The 25,147-nt window shown below is 36.0% G+C and overlaps 1 protein-coding gene across 5 annotated transcripts in view; it reads right to left on the bottom strand.

Moving 5' to 3' along the window:
* The window catches only part of LOC150081506 (uncharacterized), an 89,670-nt gene that overhangs the window by 4,689 nt on the left and 59,834 nt on the right, over positions 1-25,147 (bottom strand). For all 5 annotated transcript variants that reach the window (XM_090379345.1, XM_090379344.1, XM_090379347.1 and 2 more), the window contains 2 exons: positions 15,552-15,821; positions 9,003-9,136 (listed from right to left, as the gene is read on the bottom strand). In XM_090379345.1, the coding sequence (XP_090235471.1) occupies positions 9,003-9,136; positions 15,552-15,821 (404 nt within the window). The remainder of the gene's footprint in view (positions 1-9,002; positions 9,137-15,551; positions 15,822-25,147) is intronic.

The following is a 25,147-nucleotide window of genomic DNA, read 5'->3' as shown; positions in this document are numbered from 1 at the left end:
GTCCTGCTGATACAGGTGTGGGCCTTCCTCAATGCACTGCCACCATGTAGGTAACACACTATTGTCCAGGATGTCTAGATAGACCTCAGCATTCATGGTATTGTTTAAAACAACCAATAGCCCCACACCATCATGCTGTCTCTGCCAGACTTCATTGTTGGAATACAGTCTGGCAGGTAGCTTTCTCTGGGTTGCCACATGCACACCTTTCCATTTGTCTATGGTCCAGGAGTGGGGCCTTACACCTATGGAACAACAGCAGCAGTCAGACGGTGTCTCCATCTCTTGAAACAGGCAGTACAGAAGTGTATGAAGACATTGAAGATCTCTCTAGTTTCAATCAGAGTGTAAAGGTTGGAGAGCAGGCAAGTTGCTCTGAAGGAGGAGTAGTCTCAGATCTAAATAAACCATATAGTCGAGCATAAGGTGATTCCAGTTCTCTGTTTCACCACAGATGCATGTGTCATCATCCACTGCACCATATTTATAAAGATGAGCTTTGAAGGATCTGTGCCCAGTGAGCATAAAGGTGGTCTCTAAGTTGAGGGTGAGCCAAGTCTGAGTACTTTTTGTGAGGAAAGCAATATCCGGACCAGTGGGACTGCCAGAGGTTGGAAACTTCAGACCAGAGTCTCTGCTTCTTGGTTGCAAGGTTGGCATTTGTAGCAGCAGAGATACCGATGAAGGTAGTTTGTAATTTCCTTCTGGAGCAGTGCAAGAGGCTGCAGTAAGCAATGTAGAGGTCTAAAGGTAGATTTCCAGAAATGACCTGGAGTGGAGGTAGTACTGCAAACTCTTGTGGATTGGAGGAGAAAGAAGTTGAATTCCATTAAGTTTTTTGGCAAAGGTGATTCTCTCAACCCTGCGGAACCAGGCAGGGGCACCATATGAAACAATCAGGAGGAAGACTGCAGAGTAAAAGCATTTGAGAGTCCTGCCCTTAAGTCTCCACTCTGTTCTGGTCATGCAAGCCAGCATGGCTGTGTATCTCTTGATCTTGTCCTTGATATAATCAAGATGCAGCATGAAGGACCACTTATGATCGAGGAAGACACCAAGGTATTTAACAGTTGTGTGCATTCTGATAGATGTGTCCTGAAGTTGGGGGACGGGTGGCCTACAGATATGGAGGGTACCTTTAATCAGCAATATTTTGGTTTTGGCTGGGGAAATGGTAAGTTTGTGAGTCTCAGCCCATTTGATGAGTTACCACAGTTGTGGACAGTGTGTGTGTGTGTGTGTGTGTGTGTGTGTGTGTGTGTGTGTGTGTGTGTGTGTGTGTGTGTCATCAACCTGCCATTTTTCTGACCATTCCTGAAGTCTATCTAGGTCACTCTGAAGAAGCTCTGCTTGGCAATGATCATTTTGCTACACTACCAATCTTTACATCATCTGCAAATTTAGACATCACACCCTCTATCCCTTCATCAATGTTATTTATGAAAATCAAAAACAATAGTGTTCTTAATAGTGATCTTTGGGGAACCCCACTTTTTGGGTCTCCAGCTCATGTGGGACTGAGTCAAATGCTTTGCTGAAATCTGGATGATGGACCGGACATGGGTATACATCGTCTTTGAAGACAAGATAACACTGCACTCATTTCATTTGACCATGCATCCCATGTCGAAATTATTCCCCAAATCCAGCTCTTGAGTGACTCTGTCAAAATAGCTAACCAGATTAGCTCTTGATATTTTAAGGAGTCCTTATGTGCTGTAATGTAATAACTAGATCGTACGTATAGCTTAGCTTAATTTTCAGCACTCACCTCATAGTAATCCGCTTAGCTGGTGGAGGGTTTTACCACATACATAGTGGTTATAGGATTCTAATACTTTACAGGGATTATGGGTTTAGAATTAAGTTATGGGCTGTAGAAAAATTTTTAAGAAAGGAAAGTGCACTTTCCATGGTTGCCTAATTAAATTTAAATGTAGAGAAAAAAAGAAAGGAAATATAAGCTAATAATCGCGCACGAGCGACTTTCGAGTTTCCTCGTCTTCAGTTAGCTATAGTGGAGGGGGGGGGGGAAGAGAGCGCGCTTGTGTTATATGCGGGTTGGGTTCCCGAAATGCATTTCAATTTTTCTACAGCCCATAACTTAATTCTAAACCCATAATCCCTGTAAAGTATTAGAATCCTATAACCACTATGTATGTGGTAAAACCCTCCACCAGCTAAGCGGATTACTATGAGGTGAGTGCTGAAAATTAAGCTAAGCTATACGTACGATCTAGCTAACCAGATTAGTTAAACATGATTTTCCCTTTACAAAACCATGCTGAGTATCCTTCAGAATTCCATTTTTATCTAAATGATCCTGAATTCCACAGTTGATAATTGCCTCCATGATTTTCCCTTCTATTGAAGTTAGACTAACCGGCCGGTAATTTCCCACCTCACTATTAAAACCATCCTTATGTATATGAGACCCATTGGCACTTTTCCAATCCAATGGAATAACTCTCGAGTCCAGGATGCTCTCATAATTAGCCTCAATGGTTCAATGCACTCACTTCCCACTTCCCTTAAGATTATAGGGTATATGCCATCAACCCCAGGAGCCTTACTGGCCTGTAGGCTCAAGTTTTTTCATTAAATAAACATGTGAAATTTCAACATCATTAATTACATTTATTTTCAACTTCACTCCCATAATTTTCCACACACTACTTGGCTGTTCATTTCAGTTTGAAAAAATTTCGCAGTTTGGTATAGAGTTGCTAACTGAGGCTAAGTTAAAAAAAAACATCTAAAAACTGTATTTAGAAATCTGTTAGCATAGTATAGTATTATCAATTAATCAGTAAAATTTATAAATCTTATAAATTTCATTGACAATTAAATTGTACTTTATTAACTAAATACATATAACGACCTAGATTATACAAATGTAACATTGTAAATTAATAGAACTTGACAGGAGATATGACAGTCATATAATGTAACTTGGAGATAATACTCGATACTGAAATATATATATATATAGATATATAAAGTGTAATAACTGTATTGGGATATACATTTAGGGTTATATTTTTGTATTGAAATTGAAATTTTATTTGAAATTGAATCGAAATCATGACTCAGACCAGAGCAGCAAAGCAAAAGGCTCAAGCTAATTGGAGTGCTGGCTCAGAGGAGAACTGAAGGGGGCGACGGTTCTCTGAATCACAGCCTTTTGAAATGTACTGCTTGTTTCATGTTTGTGGATCAATCAGGAACGGGACATGATATTCCCAAGGGAAATATCTTTGTTTGTGTGTGTGTGTGTGTGCGACGTAAGAAATGTGAGTAAATCAGGTGCCAACTGAGCGTTGTTATGCGCCTATATGAGAGCTTGAAGGACAGGATGATGCCCTCAAAGGATTTAAATTGAGAGGCCATCAAGCTCTTAGCTACCAACATCAACACCAGAGCTTGCACTTGAACATCACGCAACACAGCAGCAACCCCCAAGGCAGAATGCGCTGATCCTAAAGGAACTAGTTGTTGTCAGTGACTCTATTGTCAGGGAAATGAGGAACATATTGTGCAAAAAGGATAGGTGGAACAGGCCCATGGTATGTCTGCCAGGGGCAAAGGCTGCTGATGTTGTAGGGTAGATATCTTTTAAGGGCACAAGAGGTGATATTGTTGTACACCTTGGCACTAATAATATTAAGAGTAGGAGACTGGCACAATTACATAACAAGTACAAGGCAATGTTGAAAAAAAGCCATGAGTTAGGGTTGAATTTGAAAGTGTTTGCAATTCTACCCAGACATGATAGGAGGGAGTATATGATGAGAGCCTTGTCGATCAATTCAGCCCTGGAGAGATTGTGAAAGGCTCGAGGGGTAGAATTTTTCTCAGCGTGGTCTGTGCTTGTTAACAGGAGAGATTGCTTCTACAGGGATCGGACACACTTAAATAGAAAGGGTGCAAGAATATTTGCTGATGCTAGCTTGGGGTGATACACAGACTAATAGATTAATAGTACCGCTGGTAGAGGTGAAAGTGATTCTTGCACTGCTTCTACTGGAATGAGCAGCAACCAGGAAAACAAGGTGCAGGGGATTCCAGAGATTGCTGGGAGTCACTGCGGAACAAGTACATATATGGGCTGTGTTAGGATAGCTAAGAATAGGAACAGGTGCATGTATACTTGCGTGTACACCAATGCTAGGAGTTTGGTAAATAAATTTGATGAATTTGAGGTGTTGGTCAAAACATCAAAGGCAGATATTGTTGGGGTATCAGAGACGTATTGTCACACAGATATAAGGAATGCAGAACTGTAATTTGGAGAGTACTATGTGTACAGGAATGATAGGAAGGGAGGAGGGGTTATGCTATTAATTAAGAAACACATAAAATAAAAGGAAGTACAGCTAGTCGACATGGCTGGACAGTGCAGTGTCGAGTCAGTTTGATGTGATATATGCATTGGGAAAGCAAAATTGAGAGTAGGAGTGTGTTATAGGCCTAATGACTCTGATGAGTATAATACACAACTGTACAGAGAAATAGAATAGGCCAGCAAATCAGTGTCCTATAATGGGGGATTTTAATTTCCCAGACATTGACCGGAATTCGTGGATTGGTCACTCGCACACTAGCAAGGTTTTAGTGGATTTATTGGAGGATTTTTTCTACAGCAGCATGTTTGGAAGTGAACTAGAGGGAGTAATACTCTTGATCTGATTATCAGTAGTGATTCTTCATGCATTAAGAATCTGCAGATAAAGGAACCACTAAGGCGCAATGATCACATTGTGCTCAAGTGGGATTTACTCAAAGAGGTAACTACCATCAGGGGTAAAGGAAAGGGTTTTTGCTTTCGTAAAGGCAACTAAGGAGGTCTGAGACAGTATTTAAATTCTATATGGTGGGACCAACTGATGATATTACCAACAGCAAATTCAAAATGGGAAGCATTCAAAGAACTTATCTTGGAAACTACTAGGCTTTACATTCCAACTAAGAAATATTGTTCAAGGTTTAGGCCTAAATGGATGTCATTTGAACTAATAAGACGTGGCAAAGAAGAAAAATGCACGTGATACATATAAATTAACAGGCGAAATGGAAACCTATGATAGATATAAGCTGGTCTATAACCAAGTCACATAGGAGGTTAGGCAGGCAAAGGCAGATTACAAGAAATCTTTGGCAAAGGATGCAAAGGAGAACATCAAAGAATTCTTTACTTATGTAAACTCTAGAAGGAAGGGGATGAATCAGATTGGTCCACTTGATATCAATGGTTCAACTGTTGATGATCCTGCTGAGGTAGCTAACAAACTAAATAAGTATTTTGCATCTACATTCACACATGAAGAGTTATTCAGGGAGAGGAATGCCAGAGGTGAATTAAACTGTGACAGTGAGCTAGATGATTTTGTAATTACTGAGAGCAAAGTGGAGGAGATACATAAGAAAGGCACCTGGTCTGAATGGGATCAATCCAGTTATATTAAATGAGGCAGCAATGGAAGTAAGCAAACCCTTAGCCATAATTATGAGAATTCTTTGGACTCAGGGGAGGTACATATGGACTGGAGATATGCAAATGTGATCCCAATTCACAAAGGAGGATCAAGGGGTGACAAATAATTACAGACCAGTTAGTTTAAACTTCTGTTCCAGGGAAATTAATGGAGGTGCTGGTTAAAGAAACACTGCAGGATCACCTAGACAAGACTTCAGTTATAGCTCGGACACAGCATGGTTTTGTCCGAGGGAAGGTCTTGTCCAATTTGATTAGACCTTGTCCAATATGATTGTCTGACCAATTTGATTGGATACTATGATGTGGATAATTTTGATATAATTTATTTGGATCTTAGAAAGGCTTTTGATACTGTTGCACATGGAAGACTGCTGTACAAATTGGAGCAGTGCGGCATTGGAGGCAAATTGCTGCTATGGATAAAGGGATGGTTCAGTGGGAGAAGACTTCTCTTTGTGGACTAATGTTATTAGTGGAGTCCGTAATAACATTAGTCCTAATAACATTCAATGTTGGGACCACTGTTGCTTTCTGTATTTATTAATGATATTGATGATGGTGTATCAGGCTTAATTTCCATGTTTGCAGACGATACAAAGGTCGGCAGGGTTATTAATGAGAATAATGACAGTACACTACTGCAATAGGATCTAAAAAAGTTGAGCAGATGGGCTGAGAGGTGGCAACTGAAGTTTAACATTGACAAATGTAAAATACTGAATATGGGAAGCAGTAAATCCTGAGTAATGTATCAACAATGTGGTACTACACTGACAGTAATTGTGCAGTCAGATATAAAGTTTTCTGAGCAGTGCAGACGGTCTGCAAGAGTAGCTCATTTTGTCTTGTCAATGATATACAGGAATTTTTCTATCAGGGATAAGGAGGTGATTATCGCCTTGTATAAGGCAATGGTCAGGCCACACCTTGAGTACTGTATACAGGTCTGGAGGCCTTTTTTTAAGAAGGATGTTGAGCTGCTGGAACGAGTACAGAGAAGGGCAACAAGATTAGTGAATGGAACAAAGGGTTACTCTTAAAAAAGAAAAGCTTAGGTTTTGGAAATTGCAATGTCTGTGGACTAGGCATCTGCGAGGTGATCTGATTGAGGTGTATAAAGCCTTGAATGATTTGAGCATGCTCAGTGCTGATGGGATTCTTCCTCTTGCTCAGAATAATCGCCTAAGAGGGCATGAATTCAAATTGAGGAAGGACAGTTGTAGGATAGATGTGTGGAAGTTTACCTTTAGCCAACGGGTGGTTGATTGTTGATTGTTGGAACAAGCTTCCATCTGCCGTAGAAGTTGATAGCTTAAAGAGATTCAGGGCAGAACTAGACAAACATCTGGAGCACGTGGATGGTTTTTTTTTTTTTTTTTTGGTAGTTGTTGGCGCATCTGCTTCTGTGGCCATAATGCACCTCCCAAGGTTTTTGCAGTACTCTGATCCAAGCCCGAGGCGGGATTCGAACCCGCGACCTTTGGGTTGCCAGGCAGGCACTTTACCCACCCGGCTAGCCCGGTCGGCAAGTGGATGGGTGAAATGAGAAAAGGTGTTTTTTTTTTTTTTTTGGGCTGATGCTATATAAGCTTGCTTTCTTGCATCATCTGCCTTTACTAATGCTAATTTCTCATTGACGTAAAAGGTTTTTCTTCTGTAAATATCGATGCAAAATAACTGTTGAGTTCATCTGCAACTTCAGCTGGGGTATCTAATACTATCCCACGTCCATTACCAAGGGTCCGATCTGGTTTGTCCTTCTCTTCTTTCTGAAGAATTCCTTATCTCCCTCAGCGATTTCTCATAATTTTTCTTTGCCAGCCAAACTTTTTCTGTGGCACTATTATAGATCAATTTGTAGCTGTTATAGGCTTCAGTACTTTTTATTGCTCTGTAACTTTTCCATGCCCTCTTTTTCTGCTCAAGTAATTTGGCAACCATGGCGGCAACAACAATATAACAAATGCTACTGTTCATCTATTATATTTTTCTGTTCTTTCCAAAAAGATGCTATTATCCTCCTCTTAATAGCAGCAAGTTTGGGCTCATTCTCACTTTAGAAATTAAATTGTTAATCCCAGTGCCAACCTTCTTTTTAGGATTTATTTTGTTATTACAATAGTTTTTCTCGAACTAACATCGAAAAGTTATTCCTTTATTCTTTTTTTTTTTTTCATTTTCTTCTATCTTCCCAATCTCCATCCACCAGTCCTCTTCTATTCATAGCTGCTCTCACACCCTCTACCCACATACTTCTTGGTCTACCTCTTTTTTCCTTCTCCATGACTCCTCTGGGCAATCTGTTGTCCTCTATTCTCTTCACATGGCCAAACCACTCCAATCTTTTCTCCTCTATTTTGTCAATCATTGTTTTTTGGATGTTCATTGTATTCCTTATTCAACTTAAAATTAATAATTTTGTTTTTAATTTGAATTCCATCACCAATGAAGCGAATTCACTATTCAATTAAAAACTGTAACACAACCATTACAGCTGTTTCAAAACTTGCTGGTCTCTCATCAGTGCCCTGAGTGAGACATTGAACTGAAAGAGTGAATTATCTCTTGTGTTGGGTTCAAGATAATATTTCATCTGATTAAGAACCAGTTTTTCTAAGTGCTCTCTCTCTCTCTCTCTCTCTCTCTCTCTCTCTCTCTCTCTCTCTCTCTCTCTCTCTCTCTCTCTCTCTGTGTGTGCAATTCCTATCCCTCTAGGAATGCTTCCTTGGTGGTCAAGACAATTCAATTTCCTGCTGTTACTATTTACATGGTGATAAGTGAAATGTATGTCCATCATTTCATCATCTGAATAATGGTTAATGTTCATGAATATCTGTAATGAGATGATATAAAAATCAGTTGAACAGTATTGCTGACATCACCAGCCAGGAGGAACCTGCCTTAACTTGGCAAGGAAGCATTTCAGGGCCTATGTTTATATGAGCTTCTTTCACTGTTTTGATGAGTAGAATCTTCTTTTTAACTCTGGCTAGACCTTCCAGAACCACCCTGTATGGATGTAATTGTCACAGTTAATTTGGGCACAGAACACCGATAACTAATATTTGTTTGCAGACAAAGCAAAAAATAAACTAAAAGAAAACCAAAAAATATCGTAATGGCAGAGGTTGGCAAACACATTTCATTGGAGAAAAAAAACTTTACATTAAACCAAGATTCATTTCAGGTAACATGATATGTTTTGTGTTAGAGACTGTCTTAGGTTGTGGTCACACTATATGCAATTTCAGGTGAAGCTGTCATCAAAGTCTGCCACGTTGTGTGAACAATCAAACCATTTATAACACTTATAAATGGTCAGAGTGAAACAGTTTCTCGAGAAAATTGCTCAAAATAGCTAGTCTTTTAAATTGGTTTGTTTCTGATTACATGAATGATATATAGAGAAAACTGATTGATTGCTGAAGGATAAGCCGCTTTAACTTCTTTGCATGAAATGGATATTTTAGATAAAAATAACATTCAGAAATAAATATGGTATTACCTTATTGTATCAGTTTCTCTAAACTGCTCTAAACAAATAGTGCATATTTCCACATCACAAGATGGGGGCACATCATAACTTTTTGAACGATGTTGGTTCCCTTCATGCCTTAAGCTGCCTTTTGATTTTTTCCGCTGTCATAGGAAAGAAAAGTTGCAAAGCAAAAAATTAATAAATATATATATATATATATTTTTTTTTATTTTTTTTTTACTTCTTCTAAACAAAGAAGATTGATACAAACTAAAATTAAAAATTTATTCTCTTATTACAAAAATAATACATTTTGTAGAATCTTTTCTAATTTTATTTCTCGTTTCAAGCCATCTTGACAGTTAAAGATGTTTATGGCCATTACAGGCCACAGACATCCTCAGTGTACACACAGAAAAAACTAGCTTTTTTTTTTGTTGTTCACAAACACAAAATCTAAAAGTTATTTAGCATATTTGTGAGTGTATTATTAGTATTAGTAGTGACAAAATAATGCAACAAAGCCAGCTTCTACAGCACCAGCCATTAAAAAAAAAAAAATTACCCACATGATTTGCCTATCCCCTCTAATAATTTATCGACTCCTTCTTTAAAGTGATTTAAACTAGCCACTTACTAAAAATCAAGTAAAAATTTATTATAACAATCAATTGCTCTCTGGCTGAAGGCAAATTTCCACATCTATCATGCAACTATCCTTTTCTGATTTAAATTTATGTTCCCTTGTAATATCAACTGAGGGAAAGTACTGATGCAATCGGCATTTAATTTACTCAACCCAATTAAAGCCTTAAACACTTCACTCAGGTCTCCTTGCAGATTTTCAGCTTCCAGGTGCTGCATTTTATTCTTTCTTGGTAAGACTACCCTTTTGCACCTCTTGATTAATCTGGCTGCTCTTCCCTGCACCTGTGACAACAGAACAAGGTTTCCAAATCTGTATGGAATAGTGCACAAGGTGCAGCCTTTTCATTGCCTTATACAAGTACAATGGGCTAATCACCTCTTTGTCCCTGTCAGCAAAGTTACTGTATATCACTGACAAAACCCCCTTGAAATGTTAGCACCTGACTGCACTCTCAGATAACTGCATATCAGAATGCACAATTATCCTTGTACATCTTTTTCATTCTCCACTACCATGAGTTTGGTACCACTCACACAGTAAGTTATTCTGGGATTATTGCTATCCAAATGCAGCACCTTGCATTTATCAATGTTAAACCTCAACATTCATTTAATTTTAACTGCTGTCATTAATCACCATGCCCAATTTTGTTCATTAGACACTAAACATTATATGCCTACATCAATAGCATTAATAAATATAAAAACCAACAGTAAAGTACCAACACTAAACCTAAGGAACTCCACTAATAACAATAATCCATGAAAAGTAATGCCCATTAATAACCACACTATCTCCTACTGCTCAACCATCCATTTATCCATAGCACAGCAATTTTCCTCCAGTGTCACACTCCAATTTGTATAGCAGTTATTCACATAGAACAGTAAAAAGAAACCTGACTGAAATCTGCTAAGTATATGATGCCAAAGTTAATTTTTTTTGCATCCAGTGATTATCTCGTAGCAGCTGATCAGTTTGGTCAGACTAAGATTTCCCCTTAACAAATCCATACAGCAACTGAGGTAAACAGCATTCTTGTTAAGATTATCCTGCATTACTTCTTTAATCATTAACTCTGCTACTTTCCCTGGCAGCCATCAAACTCTGCAATTACTCAGTTTATTGTTTGATTCCCCCGCCATGTACTGGGGAGACATTTGCACATCTCCATTCTGAGGGACATTCTCCTGAACCAAAGGATGCTCTCATAATTATGGCTAAAGGTTTGCTTCTGATTTTATTATAATTGGATAAATTTCATCAGCCCAAGTGCCTTATTTTGGCTTCAACAATTTCTCTTTCATTTTCCTCTCAATAATTGGAAAATCATTTAAATTCCAGCATCCTCATCTATAAGAACTTCTTCACCTATGAATGTAGAAGCAAAATATTCATTCAGTTTTGTCAGTAATCTACAGGATCATCATTGGTCAAAAGTTTCTTGGCCAATGTTTTCTTATAATTTATCTTGGAATGCCTAACTCACTTAATAAGTTAGCTGTAGACTATTTTATACTTACTATAGGCTAATGCATCCCCTGATAATTTATAATTATCCCATGCATTTTTCTTCTCTGCCACTAGCCTCATCAGATATCCAATGAAGTCTAAACCCGGAACACTCTCTCTTAGGTGGTATAAAAAAGCAGCTCAGTAGTTTCTACAATTACTTCCCATTTAGCATTTGCATTTGACACATCAGGATAATTGCAATCACTTTTGCAAAAGCAAAATCCCATCTCTTTATACTTGACATAATTATATCTTTAAATAAATTCTACATCAATAACACTATGATCACAACCACCTGGTAGTTCCTTTACTTGACAATTTTTAATATAGAGAAAGTTACTGCTGATGATTATATCAAAACTGCTGCTTTCTCTTGCCTTTGCTAACATGCTAGTATAGAAAATGGTCATCCAGTAAATCCAAAAATGTTCTGCTATTGAGTAAGTAACCAACCCACATGTTCCAATCAATACAGCCACTCCCCGATTACCATAAGGGTTGCGTTCCGCCGAACCCTACGTAAGTCGGAATTCCCCCTCCCATGCTTGTGCAACACTTGCAACTGTGCTCATTGAATTGATTGAATCAAAAAAAAAAAAATGTTCAACGAACGTGTGAATAGAATCATTTATTGTATTTGTATTGTATTTATTAAATTTTTTATCTCGTGCACAGGAAAAATTACAAAAGCATGCAATTTAAAAAATTTCAAAATTATAAAATTACAAAAAAAGAGAGCAGACAGGCATCAGTAAGTTTTACCTCTCAAGCATCGTTGCCAGAATTGACGACTTCAGCTGATAAGTACGCTGCTACGACTCTTCATATGATTCATCTTTTTCAAATGCTTCAAAGCCTTTTATGTGCCGTGGGCATATTTTCTTCCAAGTGCCATTTAAACAACTTTTAGTAATTTCTGCCCAGGCCTTATTAATGTGTAAGACGGCATGGTAAATACTGTAAGATTTCCAAAAGTTTCTTAATGTAAAATTTTTCTCACCGTCTACTTCAAACAATGTTTGAGCGAACGTTGTGCATAAATAGTATGCTTTTAAATTCGAAATAACACCCCAATCCATAGGTTGGATGAGTGAAGTCATGTTTGGCGGAAGAAATATGACTCTCACGTTCGAATTGAAATCATCTAGATGCATAGGATGTCCAGGAGCATTATCTAATAGAAGCAAAACCTTGAAAGGAACATCGTTGTCTTTACAATATTTTTCAACCTCGGGAATGAAGCAGCATTTAAACCAATCCTCAAAGAGAGGATTGTCAAAGAGAGGATATTGTTATCCATGCTCTCTGGTTCGATTGGAAATGCATGGGTTGGGTGGCTTTATTGATGCCCTTAAATGCACGAGGATTTCCAGAATGGTACACAAGCAGGGTATTAATCTGTAATCTTCCACTGGATATTACAGATTAATACCACTGAGTAAGCCCCAAGCAAGAGTGCAGCCCTATCTTTTGAAGCCTTGAAACCTGGCATTCTCTTTTCCTCTTTGGCTATGTATGTTCGATCCAGCATTTTTTTTTCCAATACAGAGCAGTCTCATCAACGTCAAAAATTTGTTGCATTGAATAGCTGCCTTCAATAATTTTTTCTAACACATCACAAAATTTCTCTGCAGCTGCAGAATCAGCACTGGCGACTTCACCACATATTTTAATGTTTTAGAAACTAACGAGATGCTTGAACCTATTAAACCACCCACTGCTTGCCACGAACTTGGGTTGGGGTTTGCCGTACTTATCCTTAATATCTTCATAAATACTTCTTGCTTTTGCTTTTGCTTGAATGGCCATTGGACTTAGGGACACTTGCTTCTGAATCTGATTTTCCATCCATATTATTAATAGCTGTTCCATCTTTGATATAGCACTTGGATGCTGTTTTGTGATCACTATTTATCTTAAGTGTGTTGATCCTTTGACATGTTCTTTTATACGTGCATTGTCCTTTAAAATTGTATTCACCTGTTGAAGCAGCAAGACCTAATTCTCTCACTATAGACGACAAACTTCGTCCTGCTTCGTACTTCTTAATCATTTTCATCTTCATTTCTAAATCAATTTTGTTTCATTTCCTGGCACTGCCAGCACTTGCACTTTCTGTTGGTCCCTTTTCCTTCATCATTGTAATACGCAAATAGGAACGTTTCTGAAAATTTATTTTTTATATGATTGAAGATTTCAGTGAAGGGGAACCCATTTCACCATAATACCGTAACATAAAACCCCACAGAATTCCAGTTATTGCAAATGCAATAAGATCGAGTTTACTATTCATTTATAATAGATCGCGCTAACAGAAAAGCCCAATAAACCTGAAAATGCAAACTGTTATTTGGTCGTGACCTCCAGAAATGTGCTTTAGAAAAATATCACAGAGGCATTCAAAATTGATTCTTATAATGGGAACATACAATAATGATGAAAGTGTAGTGCAATTTTCATTATAAATATGACCTTTTAGAGAAATAAATAGCTTAGCAATATAGCGAAATTTTCAACTTCTAAGGACTTGGAACAAATTACAAAAAAAAACAACAACAATATGTTATTGGGTTCACATTACGATATTTTCACAATACCTCCATTTATCCCTACAGATACAAAATATGTTTCCATATTTTTTTCAGTTGCACCGGCAGGCAAAAACTTGTGTAAAGTCGAATTTGTGTAAGTCAGGGAGTTCCTGTATATGGAAAGTTTAAATCCCAATGATAATGTACTCTGATTTACTATGCCAGCCTAATTCTTTGTATAAGAACTGTAGGATTGGAATGCTCTGGATTTTCCTATGCTAATTATCACTAAGTTGTAAACTGCTACCAAATAGACAGACAAATTCTCCATGCCATAAATTGATTACAAAATGCAAACATGCTTTAATTCTAAAAACTGTATTGCACATAATGTGTGTGTGTTCATTTTACAAAGGATACTTGTTGCTGGAATATGGTAGCCTGCAATTAACCATCCATGTTTATCAGAACACCCACGAGTGCAGCAATATATATATATATATACTATCATTGAATTATATTAAATAAAGTTAAATTATAATGAAATAAATAAATAAATCCTTAAGCGTTCATTAGAGGCAGCGACGTGCAATTCCTCCATATGAAGCTGAAATACATCCAATTTTTTAAATTTAATAAAATATAACATAAGCCAGTAGTATGGTAAAAACTGTAGAGTGAAAATTAACATAAAATAACCCAAATAAACAATCGAACGAAAAAAGGAATAGATATAATTAATAGCCCAGAAACCCTTATATAATTTCGATCTTTAAATCCAATTAACAAAAACTATACAAAATTTAGGATAATGCCAATTATTTATTAATTTAGCGGTACCCCCCTGAAAGGTACCAGTTCCAAAAGGCATGAAATATCACCAAAAGAGGGTTATAGGAACTACCAAACGATAACAAAATCAAAATAAATTAAAATAAGATAGACTGACCATCATGAGGGAGGGTGAATTGGTACTTCATTCTTTTCATCATGGCGGTGATTTGTATAGCGATTGAAATGCAGCGATTCCATGACCATTATTGGCCTCGTGGTCCTCTGTCGAGATGGGGCATGATGGTCAGTCTATCTTATTTTAATTTATTTTGATTTTATTAAATTTAAAAAATTGGATATATGTATATATATATATTGTTTTGTGATCACTATTGATCTTAAGTGTCTTGATCCTTTGACATGTTCTTTTATACGTGCACTGTCCTTTAAAATTGTATTCACCTGTTGAAGCCTTTTGATATATATCCCTTTGATATATATATCAAAGGGATGGTTATCTACCAGAAAGTTTATTTTGGAAATCACTTTTGAGAGAATTAGTGATGTTATCTACATATATTCTTAACAATAGCATATTACTGTTAATTTTCATTCCACAGTTAAGATTAACTTCTCCTAAAGATACGAGTTATAGAATCAGATGTTACACATCATTACACGTTCAGTAAAACAAATTTACAGGGTTTTTTTTAAAAATATATTTGCAAGCCACTTGGTGGAATATGGTTATCCAGGTGAGATGGGTGTGGGGGTCATACAATGGTCTTTATCTGGTACCAAGTACAGCTGAAGTAGCACAATTAAAAGTCTTTTGCAACAATACAGTATAATCTATTTTTTGTGCCATTTTATCTGAGCTGATGTCTTTTTTGGAACTTGTGTGTTTAAATTAATTTAAAGTTTGTTTATATTAAATCTCATCTAGCAGCATTATGGCAACAAAATGTAAATGGACAGAAATAAGCCTGGAAATTAAACTGAAAATTATACAAGAGGCTGATAGGATGGAATGATGTAAAATGGACACAGCAAAGGGAAAAAAAGTAACTTATCACAAAAAATTGCTAAAAATAAGATATTGTTTACCTCATTATTTCTACAGTGATGATTATGAGATCTTTCCACATTACTGTGGCTCCTATAGTGAGACCTTTCAGGAACCCGAGTGTGGTGGCGAGATCTTTCTGCACTGTTGTAATTGTAGCGACAGGGTCTTTCAACATTACTCTGGCTGCGATAATGGGTTCTACGAGAAGTATTGTTGCTATTACATGATGTTCGATTATCACTATGGGATCTTTCTGTAGAACGGCTATAGTGCATCTCCAATGAGTCCAACATGCTATTCAAATATCTCTGTAATTCAAATTTACATAAAATATGAAGTGAGAGAAGTGCTATTAATTATACAAAAAAATTTAATCTGATCAGGCATCAATAGCAAGTTTTAAACATTTACAAATATCATATGTTATAAATTTTAATTTGTGGGAACTTTACAAAAGGCAATCTTAGTCAGAAAGCAATGTCTTCTTTGAAATAAATAAATGCACATTTCACTGCTTTGGAATGTTCTAAATTTTAGGTACTTTAATTACAAATAATTACAATAATATACAAATTAGCCACATGTTTTGTAAAACTTTTCTCCTTGAAAAGTAATAAAAGGAAAATAATTAAAGATAGTAATTACTTATGCATTGTCTGGTGCAAAGAAACACATAAAATGGATAAAACTGAATTTCCATTCTCTAAATAAATGATACTAATGTTACTACAAAGGATAATTTCTATAGACTGGTATTCCCAGCTAGGAATGAATGATAATGATACAAAACTAGATACTAAGTAATGGGCTTCCTATTTCTGGCTACTGTTCAATTAGAGTAGAGGAGAACCTGGGTTGCAGGACATTATCTATGTGTGAATGTTAGAGGTACACAAGCATCACAAAGAATTATTTGTTGGTTTTCTATAGAGATCCTAGGTGGTGGTCTGAAAATTCTTTGATCTCTAGAAATTGTTATCCAGGTGAGATGGGTGTGGAGGCATACTTCAGTCATTGTCAACTTACAAAGAGTTGCTCTGTATACAAAATACTTGATTTTTTATGTTGATAAAAACTGCCAGTGTCACTAATCTTGCAAATCAAGTTTCTTTAAATTTAATATTTTTGTAGTTTATTAAAATAATAATAATAATAAAAAAAAGACAAATGGCAAAACATCATATATTATAAACATAAGCAGATGTTGAAAATAGCAAAGCCAATAAGATGAAGTCAAAAGATGAGAGACAACAAATAGTAACAGATCACTTCTGAAGTGGTAAGTTTAGGAAAGTGGAAAGTCATATGACTCATAGCTACAGGATTTGCCTAAAGAGTAAAAAATATGGATGATATGCATAAGAATAAAAGGCCATGGATCGGATGGCATGCGAAAGAAAGAGCACTTAAAAGGAGACCAAAGGGTTTGTTTTAATAAGTGCAAAAATGATACATGATGAGATCGGCAAAAGGGTGACTGTATGAAGAAAGATTTCAGTTATGTGGGCTACAGAGCTAGGCACCTTAAGAGGGAACCTCATCGAGGTTTATAAGAGGGGTTAGTAAAATGAATGAAGACTGAAATTTTCACCGTTATAAAGAATTCCAGAACTTTAAGAAGTTTTCTTTTAACCAGTGAAAGTTATTGATTACTGGAACAAGTTGCCTCTGCAGGTAGCTGAGGCTGACAGTTTGAAGAAATTCAAAGGTCAACTGTATGGTTATCTACATGAGGAGGGAAGCACAATTTGTATTTTCTTATCCACCTGTTTTTCGTGGGTTTTTTTTTTGGCTGGTTCCACAAAAGCCTGTGGCTTTCTTGCGCTATATGGCTAATACTAATGCTAAAAATAAAATTTAAAAAGTAAAATTTAAATATTCAGATCTGATTTGAAGATTGAAATATGAAAGGGTGTTACTTCTGACCATTAACAAATTTCATTGGAACACTTGCTAAAAACATAGATGGAATTTTAAATTTAATTGAAAAATATAGATAATATTTTCTGATAAAAAGTAAGTAGGTGGAATGTCGTTGAATAGCAAAGGGAGTTTAATTTGGATTCACAGAGCCAAGGTGGTTTTAATGTGCTTAAATCATGCCCAAGGCAGGCTCTTTTTAGCCCTGCTTCAGGTAAATTATAGTAAGTGGTAACGTATTATAGTTATATGGCGAAAAGAAATGAGAGAAAAATAATAAATAAATAAACCACTTAAGAATTAGGAAGGAAAAGGCAGCAAGAAGCAGTGAACATATGAAAACATTCAGTAGGCAAGAGTGTGGTCTTTTCATTAATAACAGTCTACAAAATAAGTAAAAAACTGGCTGGTCATAGTTTAGGTGTTCTACTCTATTACAGGATTACTTATTTTTATTTTTCTCAATTCAATTAGAAAACGAAAGTTATAGTCTGATACCATTGTACTGTATCGATAAAACGATATAGCCGCTACTGTTATAGTATCAACATATAAACATAATATTGATTATAGTATTGTTGCGCCTCCATAGCCAGGTGGGAAGGAGCAGCAATGCGTAGCACACGCTTCTTGATTAGACCGGGGTTCGAGCCAGTCACCACCAAATATGGAGAATGCGGAAAGGTCAGGGAATGACCACCACATATTCCCGGAACAATATGGCCTTTGTTGCTAATGCTCCTAAAAACCGAAAAACAAACAAACAAACAAACATAGTATTGTTATAGACTGCTATAAATAGAATTTAGTAGCTAGTAGTCTTCTGTATAATTCCATAGGCACATAGTTATGTTAGAAGTCTACAGTATTTTATTAAGTCCATAAACTATAAATATATCAATACAAACATGATCTCATAATGTTTGTTTGTTATTTGGTTTTTTAGGAGCATTAGCAACTAAGGCCATATTGCTCCGGGATATGCAGTAGTCATTCCCTGACCTATCCGCATCCTCTGTATTTGGTGACGACGGGCTCGAACCCCGGTCTAATCAAGAAGTGTGTGCTACGCATTGATGCTCTCCTTCCCATCTGGCTGCGGAGGTGCCTCTGTCATAATGTAACTGTATTATATAGTACATAACATAAGTTACAATAGTCAATAGCTATACTTGTTTTATAGTATATTATATTATTCTCTTGTCTCTTAGTTTTGTGTGGTATTCATAAATTTAGCTTGGAATCATACCCCAGACTTGAGCAGCAAAGCAAAGGCTCAAAGAAGTGGGAATTCTTTGGTTTAGGAAAGAACTGCCAAAAGCAATTCTCTTACAAATCAAGGATTTGTGATGTATTCTGCATGTTTTCTCATTGAAAAATTAAAGAGGGTTCCATCAAGCACTCATCTGGCTAGCTCAAGCAAAAGACAACACAACAATATCCTCAACAGCAGAAATCTCTGATCCACACGAGATAGTCATTGGTGACTCTAATGTGATGTATTCTGCATGTTTTCTCATTGAAAAATTAAAGAGGGTTCCATCAAGCACTCATCTGGCTAGCTCAAGCAAAAGACAACACAACAATATCCTCAACAGCAGAAATCTCTGATCCACACGAGATAGTCATTGGTGACTCTAATGTCAGGGAGTCAAGGAAATAGGAAATACTGTAGCTGAAATCCTGGAATTTATGTTGATGACACTTTTAAGGTCACAAAGGTTGATATTGTTGTACATGTTGGTTCCAAATTTTCTAGTCTTAATCTAATGATATTAAGTGTAGGAGATCTGATGAATTTCTTAACAAGTTTACTGCAACCCATATTTGAGAATTTTAGAGGGTGTCTTTAATGTGCCATAATTATTAGAATGTTGAAAAAAATCAATAATCCAACATCATTCTGAAAATTCATAAATAATACTTGAAAAGTAAAAGTTTGGAATTCACAACTAAAACCAAACACTTACTTTTGCACTGAGCTGTAAATCAGAAAAATCTTAAAATGTTATTAGTATTAGTAATGGCCGCATGGTGCAAGGAAGCCTATCGCTTATGCTGCACCAGACAAAAAAGAGAATAAAATAATAAGAAGAAAATTTTTAAAAATTATTAATTAATAAAAGGAAATGAAATGGACAACCTACATGTTTCCCTCCTCCCGTAGGTAACTAGCCAGCTGACCATTAAATTTCGCCAAACTGTCAGCGTCCGCCACCTACATAGGTAACTTATTCTAATTTATAACTTGCTGGCTAAAATAAAACTTCCTGCAATCCAGTCTAAACATCTCCCCACCCTTCATAACTTAAATTTATGGCCTCTAGTTATAGAATCATTTATAACCGTGAAAATCTGGTCCTCATTCATTTTACTAATGACTCTCAGAGCCTTAAATGCCTCAATCAAGTCTCCTCTAAGGTGCCTAGTTTCCAAGCTCTGCAACCCATATATTCAAAGTCTTTCCTCATATGGACACCCTTTTGTCAATCTCACCAGGAGAGTTACCCATCTTTGGAGCCTTTCAAGAACTCAATGTCTTTCTTTAGGTACGGTCGCCATACTTGAACCACTATTCCAAGTGTGGTCTTACAATAGCATGGGATTATGACATCCTTATCTCTACTAGCAAATGTTTGATAAATCATTGATAGAACACCATGGGCCTCCCTTGTCTACAATGCTCACAGAACTTCATGTCTGACCATATCGTAACACCCAAGTCCCTTTCCTCCACTACCGGCTTTAGTTCAACTCCACCAAGTGTATAAGTTATTTTGGGGTTACTGTTCCCTGGGTGTAATACCTTACACTTTTCGGGATTAAATCATAGTTGCCATTATTCTAACCATCCCTGAAGTCTATCTAGGTCACTCTGAAGACGCTCTGCTTGGCAGTGATCTTTAACTACTCTACAAATCTTTACATCATCTGAAAATTTAGACATCACGCCCTCTATCCCTTTATCAATCTTATTTATGAAAATCAAAAACAACAATAGTCCTAAAACTGATCCTTGGGGAACCCCACTTCTTACATCAACCCAATCTGAGTAATTAACCATTTATCACAACCCTCTGCCTCCTGCCCTGAAGTCATCCCACTATTCATCTAAGGATTTTTCCTGTGATTCCAACCTGTTCCAGCTTACATTGCTTTGTTTATAAAAAGTTTATTTGTTTACATAAACTAACATTATTACAGGGGAGAGAAAAAAAATGTATGCAAGTCTATAAACAAAAACCAAGCATTGCTGAAAGAATTCAATCAGTGTGCCAATATTTGAGTAGTTATTTCACGTCCCTTTGCTTTTTGTTTATTGACTACTTACGAATAGCCACTCATGGATTACAGCACAGTGTTTAGGTGCCTTATGAACTCATGTGCAATGGAACATTACTTCTAGTGCCTTTTGATGCTTGTATATGTAAAGGCAGCGAGTGTGTTAACAAGTACAGGGCAATGCTGAGAAAAAGTTGGGAGGTGAAATAAATTTGAGAGGGTCTGCAATTCTGCCCAAACACAACAGGTGGGAGAACATGGAGCCTTGTCAGTCAATTAGGCCCTGGAGAGACTGTGCAAGGTGCATGGGGTAGAATTTCTCTCAGCTTGGTCTATGCTCATTAGCAGGACAGAGAGAGAGAGAGAGAGAGAGAGAGAGAGAGAGAGAGAGAGAGAGAGAGAGAGAAATTATTTCCACAGGGATGGGATACACTTAAATGGAAGGGGCACAAGAATATTTGCAGATGCTATCAAGGCACTGTTAGGTGGGTCAGAAAACATCTAGCCTGGGATGGGGGATAAACAAACTAATAGATTAACAGTAGCCACAGGCAGAGGTGAAAGTAATTACTGCACTGCTTTTACTGGGATATACAGCAGCCTGAAAACCTGGCCATTCGAGATTACAAGACATGCAAGGGATACTTATGAGACAAGAAAATACATCATGGGTCAGCAACCTTTTTTGAGCGAAGAGCCATTTTTGATCAAATTAAAAAAAAAAATCCGAAGAGCCACACCTCAGCCCAAGCTGGGATGAGGGGAGGGTTTAAGAAATGGAATAGAGTGGAAAGGTGCTTTATTAAAAAAAATATATTTTTTTTGAAATATTATTTATTAATACTGAAAAAACATAACAAACATCCAATTAGGTACAAATTTTGAACAAAGCTAGTCTCTCAACATCAGGCAAGTATGCTATAATTTTCATCTTTAAACATGCTGAGAGACTCGCATTGTTCAGACGGTTTCTCGATTTATTTTTAATATAGTTCATGCGTGAAAATATCTGCCCGCAGAAATACATCGCTTGTCGTACATGTGGATTAAAAGTTAAAGAGCCACAGTTACATGTTCAAAGAGCCGCAGATTGCCGACCTCCATAAACAATTATGGAGTTATGGTTGTTCGAATTTTGGAGTTTTGAAAATGGCTACGGAATTTTGAATAAGAAAAAGGAATAAAAATAATGAATAAGAATAAGCACACACATACCTAATAAAATTACTATTCACACTTTTGCTTTGCTTTAAATTACTCAAAGAACCAGAGATACGTAGTATCTCTTGGGAGGAATGTGTCAAAGGATGTCCCAGAAGGGTATGTGTGTGTGTAATTCTGCATAACAGCATTATCTTTATTATACTGTCATATCACACAAATTTTGAAAACCTTAATTAGATACGTGGGTGCCAAATTTTGACTTTCAAAAAGCTGGAGATCAAGCAAACGTAACCAAAGGGAAAACATTATTTTGGGCCAAAAAAGCAGGAGCTTGGCACCAAAATAAAAAAAAAAAAAAAAAAAAACAAGAGGAAAATATATGATATTTGAAAAAAGCTAGATGTTTTTGTAAAGTCCACACTTCAAAATTAAAAAAAGACTGCAGAAATTAAACTGTACTGAAAACAAAAAAAAATTATATTAAAATACACAAACACACACATTGTTTACCAGTATGTTCCAAAGCAACAGCTTTACTAAGACTTTGGATTTCTGAAAATAAATTCATTTTTCAGAAATCAATAGAAGCAATCAAAATCAGTTACTCTTATTTATAAATCAACTGATTTTGATTATTTTGAGAAAGATACTGTTACAGACTGTGCACTTTTCAGAAATGCTGAGTTTTGTTCATAGCAATAGCCCTGCTGCATAGACTTGGCTCTCAGGAACACTTTCAAAGCATCACCTGAAAGAGATCTAAATTCAGTTTGTTTTTTCTAACATTCAACATTGCTATAAGGAATTCTTAAAATACAAGCATGACTTGGGATAATTTCTTATATTCAAGCTTCTTTGTGTACTTGCAAATTCTTCAACCAAAGACCACTATACATCAGTTCTTTCATAATAACATATAGTAGGTTTGACATCAAAAACAGTATACCTGATGCTTCAAAACATCTATTTCAATATCTTTGATGACACCAAGAAGTGTTGGCAACTTGTCCACAAAAAGTTTCAAATATGAAAGTGATATTTGATGAAATCAACTGATGAAATTTAGCTACCTCAGCATTTATAAGAATGTTTTTCATAGGGAACTTCCTCACTGAACAAAAGAACAGAATGTTTTCCTCTTGTTTTAGACTCTCCATGACTTTGGCAGTAGAAATGCTCAGGATTAAGTCAAAAAGATCAGATTAACTGAGCTATGGTAACCAACTACCAAAATAGAAGTGGTAAACTTGAAACTGTTGGTAAAATAAATTTGTACATAACATTAATTCTTCATCATATCTAGGAATAATGGCCGCAGTACATGGATAAGGGATATGTTGAACTGAAGAGTTTGGTTTTAGCTTTTCAAACATTAACATAACATTTAAAAGAAATAAGCAAACTGCTTTATTCAAGGCAGAAGAAACATTAACAGGCTTTCTGCATGGATGAGAATAATAGGCCCAGAATTATTAGCTTGCATAGCTTGTTTAGGATTGGTTTTAACATAAATTTGTGATTCAGAAGTTGGGGTATTCATTAATTTGTCTTCTTTACAAACTTATTCTCGATCATGAACTATTGATTTGGATATGGGCTGGTGGCCCTCAATAGTGATCACTTGTACTTTTAGTAACTCTGAAAAGTCATCATATGGATTTTCTTACTACTGCTGACCCCTTCTTTAAATAGACTCAAAAATTTAGGTGCTGTATGTTTGGTTTTTTAAGTTAGTCTGAAGAAGGTTTGCTGTACTTAAATTAGCGGTTTTTGGCAAATAAGTTAGTGTTCTCTGTTTTGTGATAGTTCATTTAGAGGCACCAGTGAGCATCTGGCTATTTTTCAGCAGATTAACAGGTGTGGACCCCAAATTGTTATTTTAGTTATTTGTTTTATGGGTCTGCATTTGTCTTTCAAGATTCTATAGTCCTCTTGCTTAATGTAAGTAGCAGTACCATGACAACTTTGCAGAGGGCTGACGGGTTTTCCCAAGATGAGAATAGGCTTTCATTGTTTAATTTAATATTTAATTTATTTTGGTTAATTTGTTAATTAGTTCCCCCCCCCAAATGGTAACAGTAGTAGTTATCTAAATATATAATGTACTGCAGGTGAGGCATTATTAATTTTGAATGAATGATTTAATTAAACTGTTCATTAAAAAGTACATTATATGGCATTGACAACAGAATGATTTCAGAAATGTAGCAGTGATTTGCAGAAATTAAACAGCAACATGTACTTGAAGTACATGTTGCTGTTTGTTTAGTTTCTGAAATCAGAGAATGTGAAATATGTGCCGCATTTAAATTTTATTAAAATTCAAAAGGAAATAAGTAAAGTACATTACAAAAAAAGCTGAATGAATATTATGTTTAGGTATATGAAGAGAAGTGAAAGGAAAGCAATTACTTTTATATATTACTTAATTAATTTTTGGTATTTACTTTTCAGTTCTATTAATCACAGAAAATGAAAATCAAATTAAAAACTCAAATACATTTGAAATAAAACACACTGAAAACATTATCTAACTTGTTTAAAATCAAATAGCCATAGCACCATAACCATTCAGAATCAGACATGTTTAAATGAACTTTTTTCATTGTTTTAAGGTCTGGAATAGATCCTGAAAGTATGGCCCACATGTTATGTATATTTGCTTCCACTATAATAATCAGATGGTTTAATAAAAGATTCACCAGTAGGATTATCTGTAGCCATTTAAATAGCAAAGTATTTTGTTACATCATGTGATTAAGATATGATAAATCAAATAAATGCATTAAAGCAGTTGCCAATTTCTGACTTATCATCTATCATATAAAGAGTGCTTAATCTCATTTATCTATGTCATGGCTGATTCAAGTGGAATCAATAAGCAAAATTTTTTTAATTGGAAAAACAAATGCTAATCGTGTCATGTATTGACATTTCAAAATTAACCTATAAAATGATTTGGCATAACTATGCATTCAAAATTTTCACATAATGTTTTTAATTTCATTAATACTAATTTATATGAAATGGCTTCCTAATAAGCAAAATTCTAGAGCGATACAGCATTAATGCTAGCAATTTTCAAGAGAACTGCTTGATAAATGTATTGTACATCTTTAATGTGGTCACTGTCCAGGGAATCACATGTGATGCATAAGTTTTTTGTAATAAGTTAAATACAGGCATCATATGTGATTCCTGGGACCTTGCCAGCTTAACATTTTGAAAAAATTGGACTTCCGAACTATGTTTTTAATCTTTTGTGGAC

This window comes from Mastigoproctus giganteus, chromosome 8 (assembly GCF_048544385.1).
Source record: "Mastigoproctus giganteus isolate SK-2022 chromosome 8, ASM4854438v1, whole genome shotgun sequence".
Lineage (NCBI taxonomy): Eukaryota > Metazoa > Arthropoda > Arachnida > Uropygi > Thelyphonidae > Mastigoproctus > Mastigoproctus giganteus.
The sequence above is the reverse complement of the archived record's forward strand: the minus strand, read 5'-3'. Positions and strand labels throughout refer to the sequence as shown.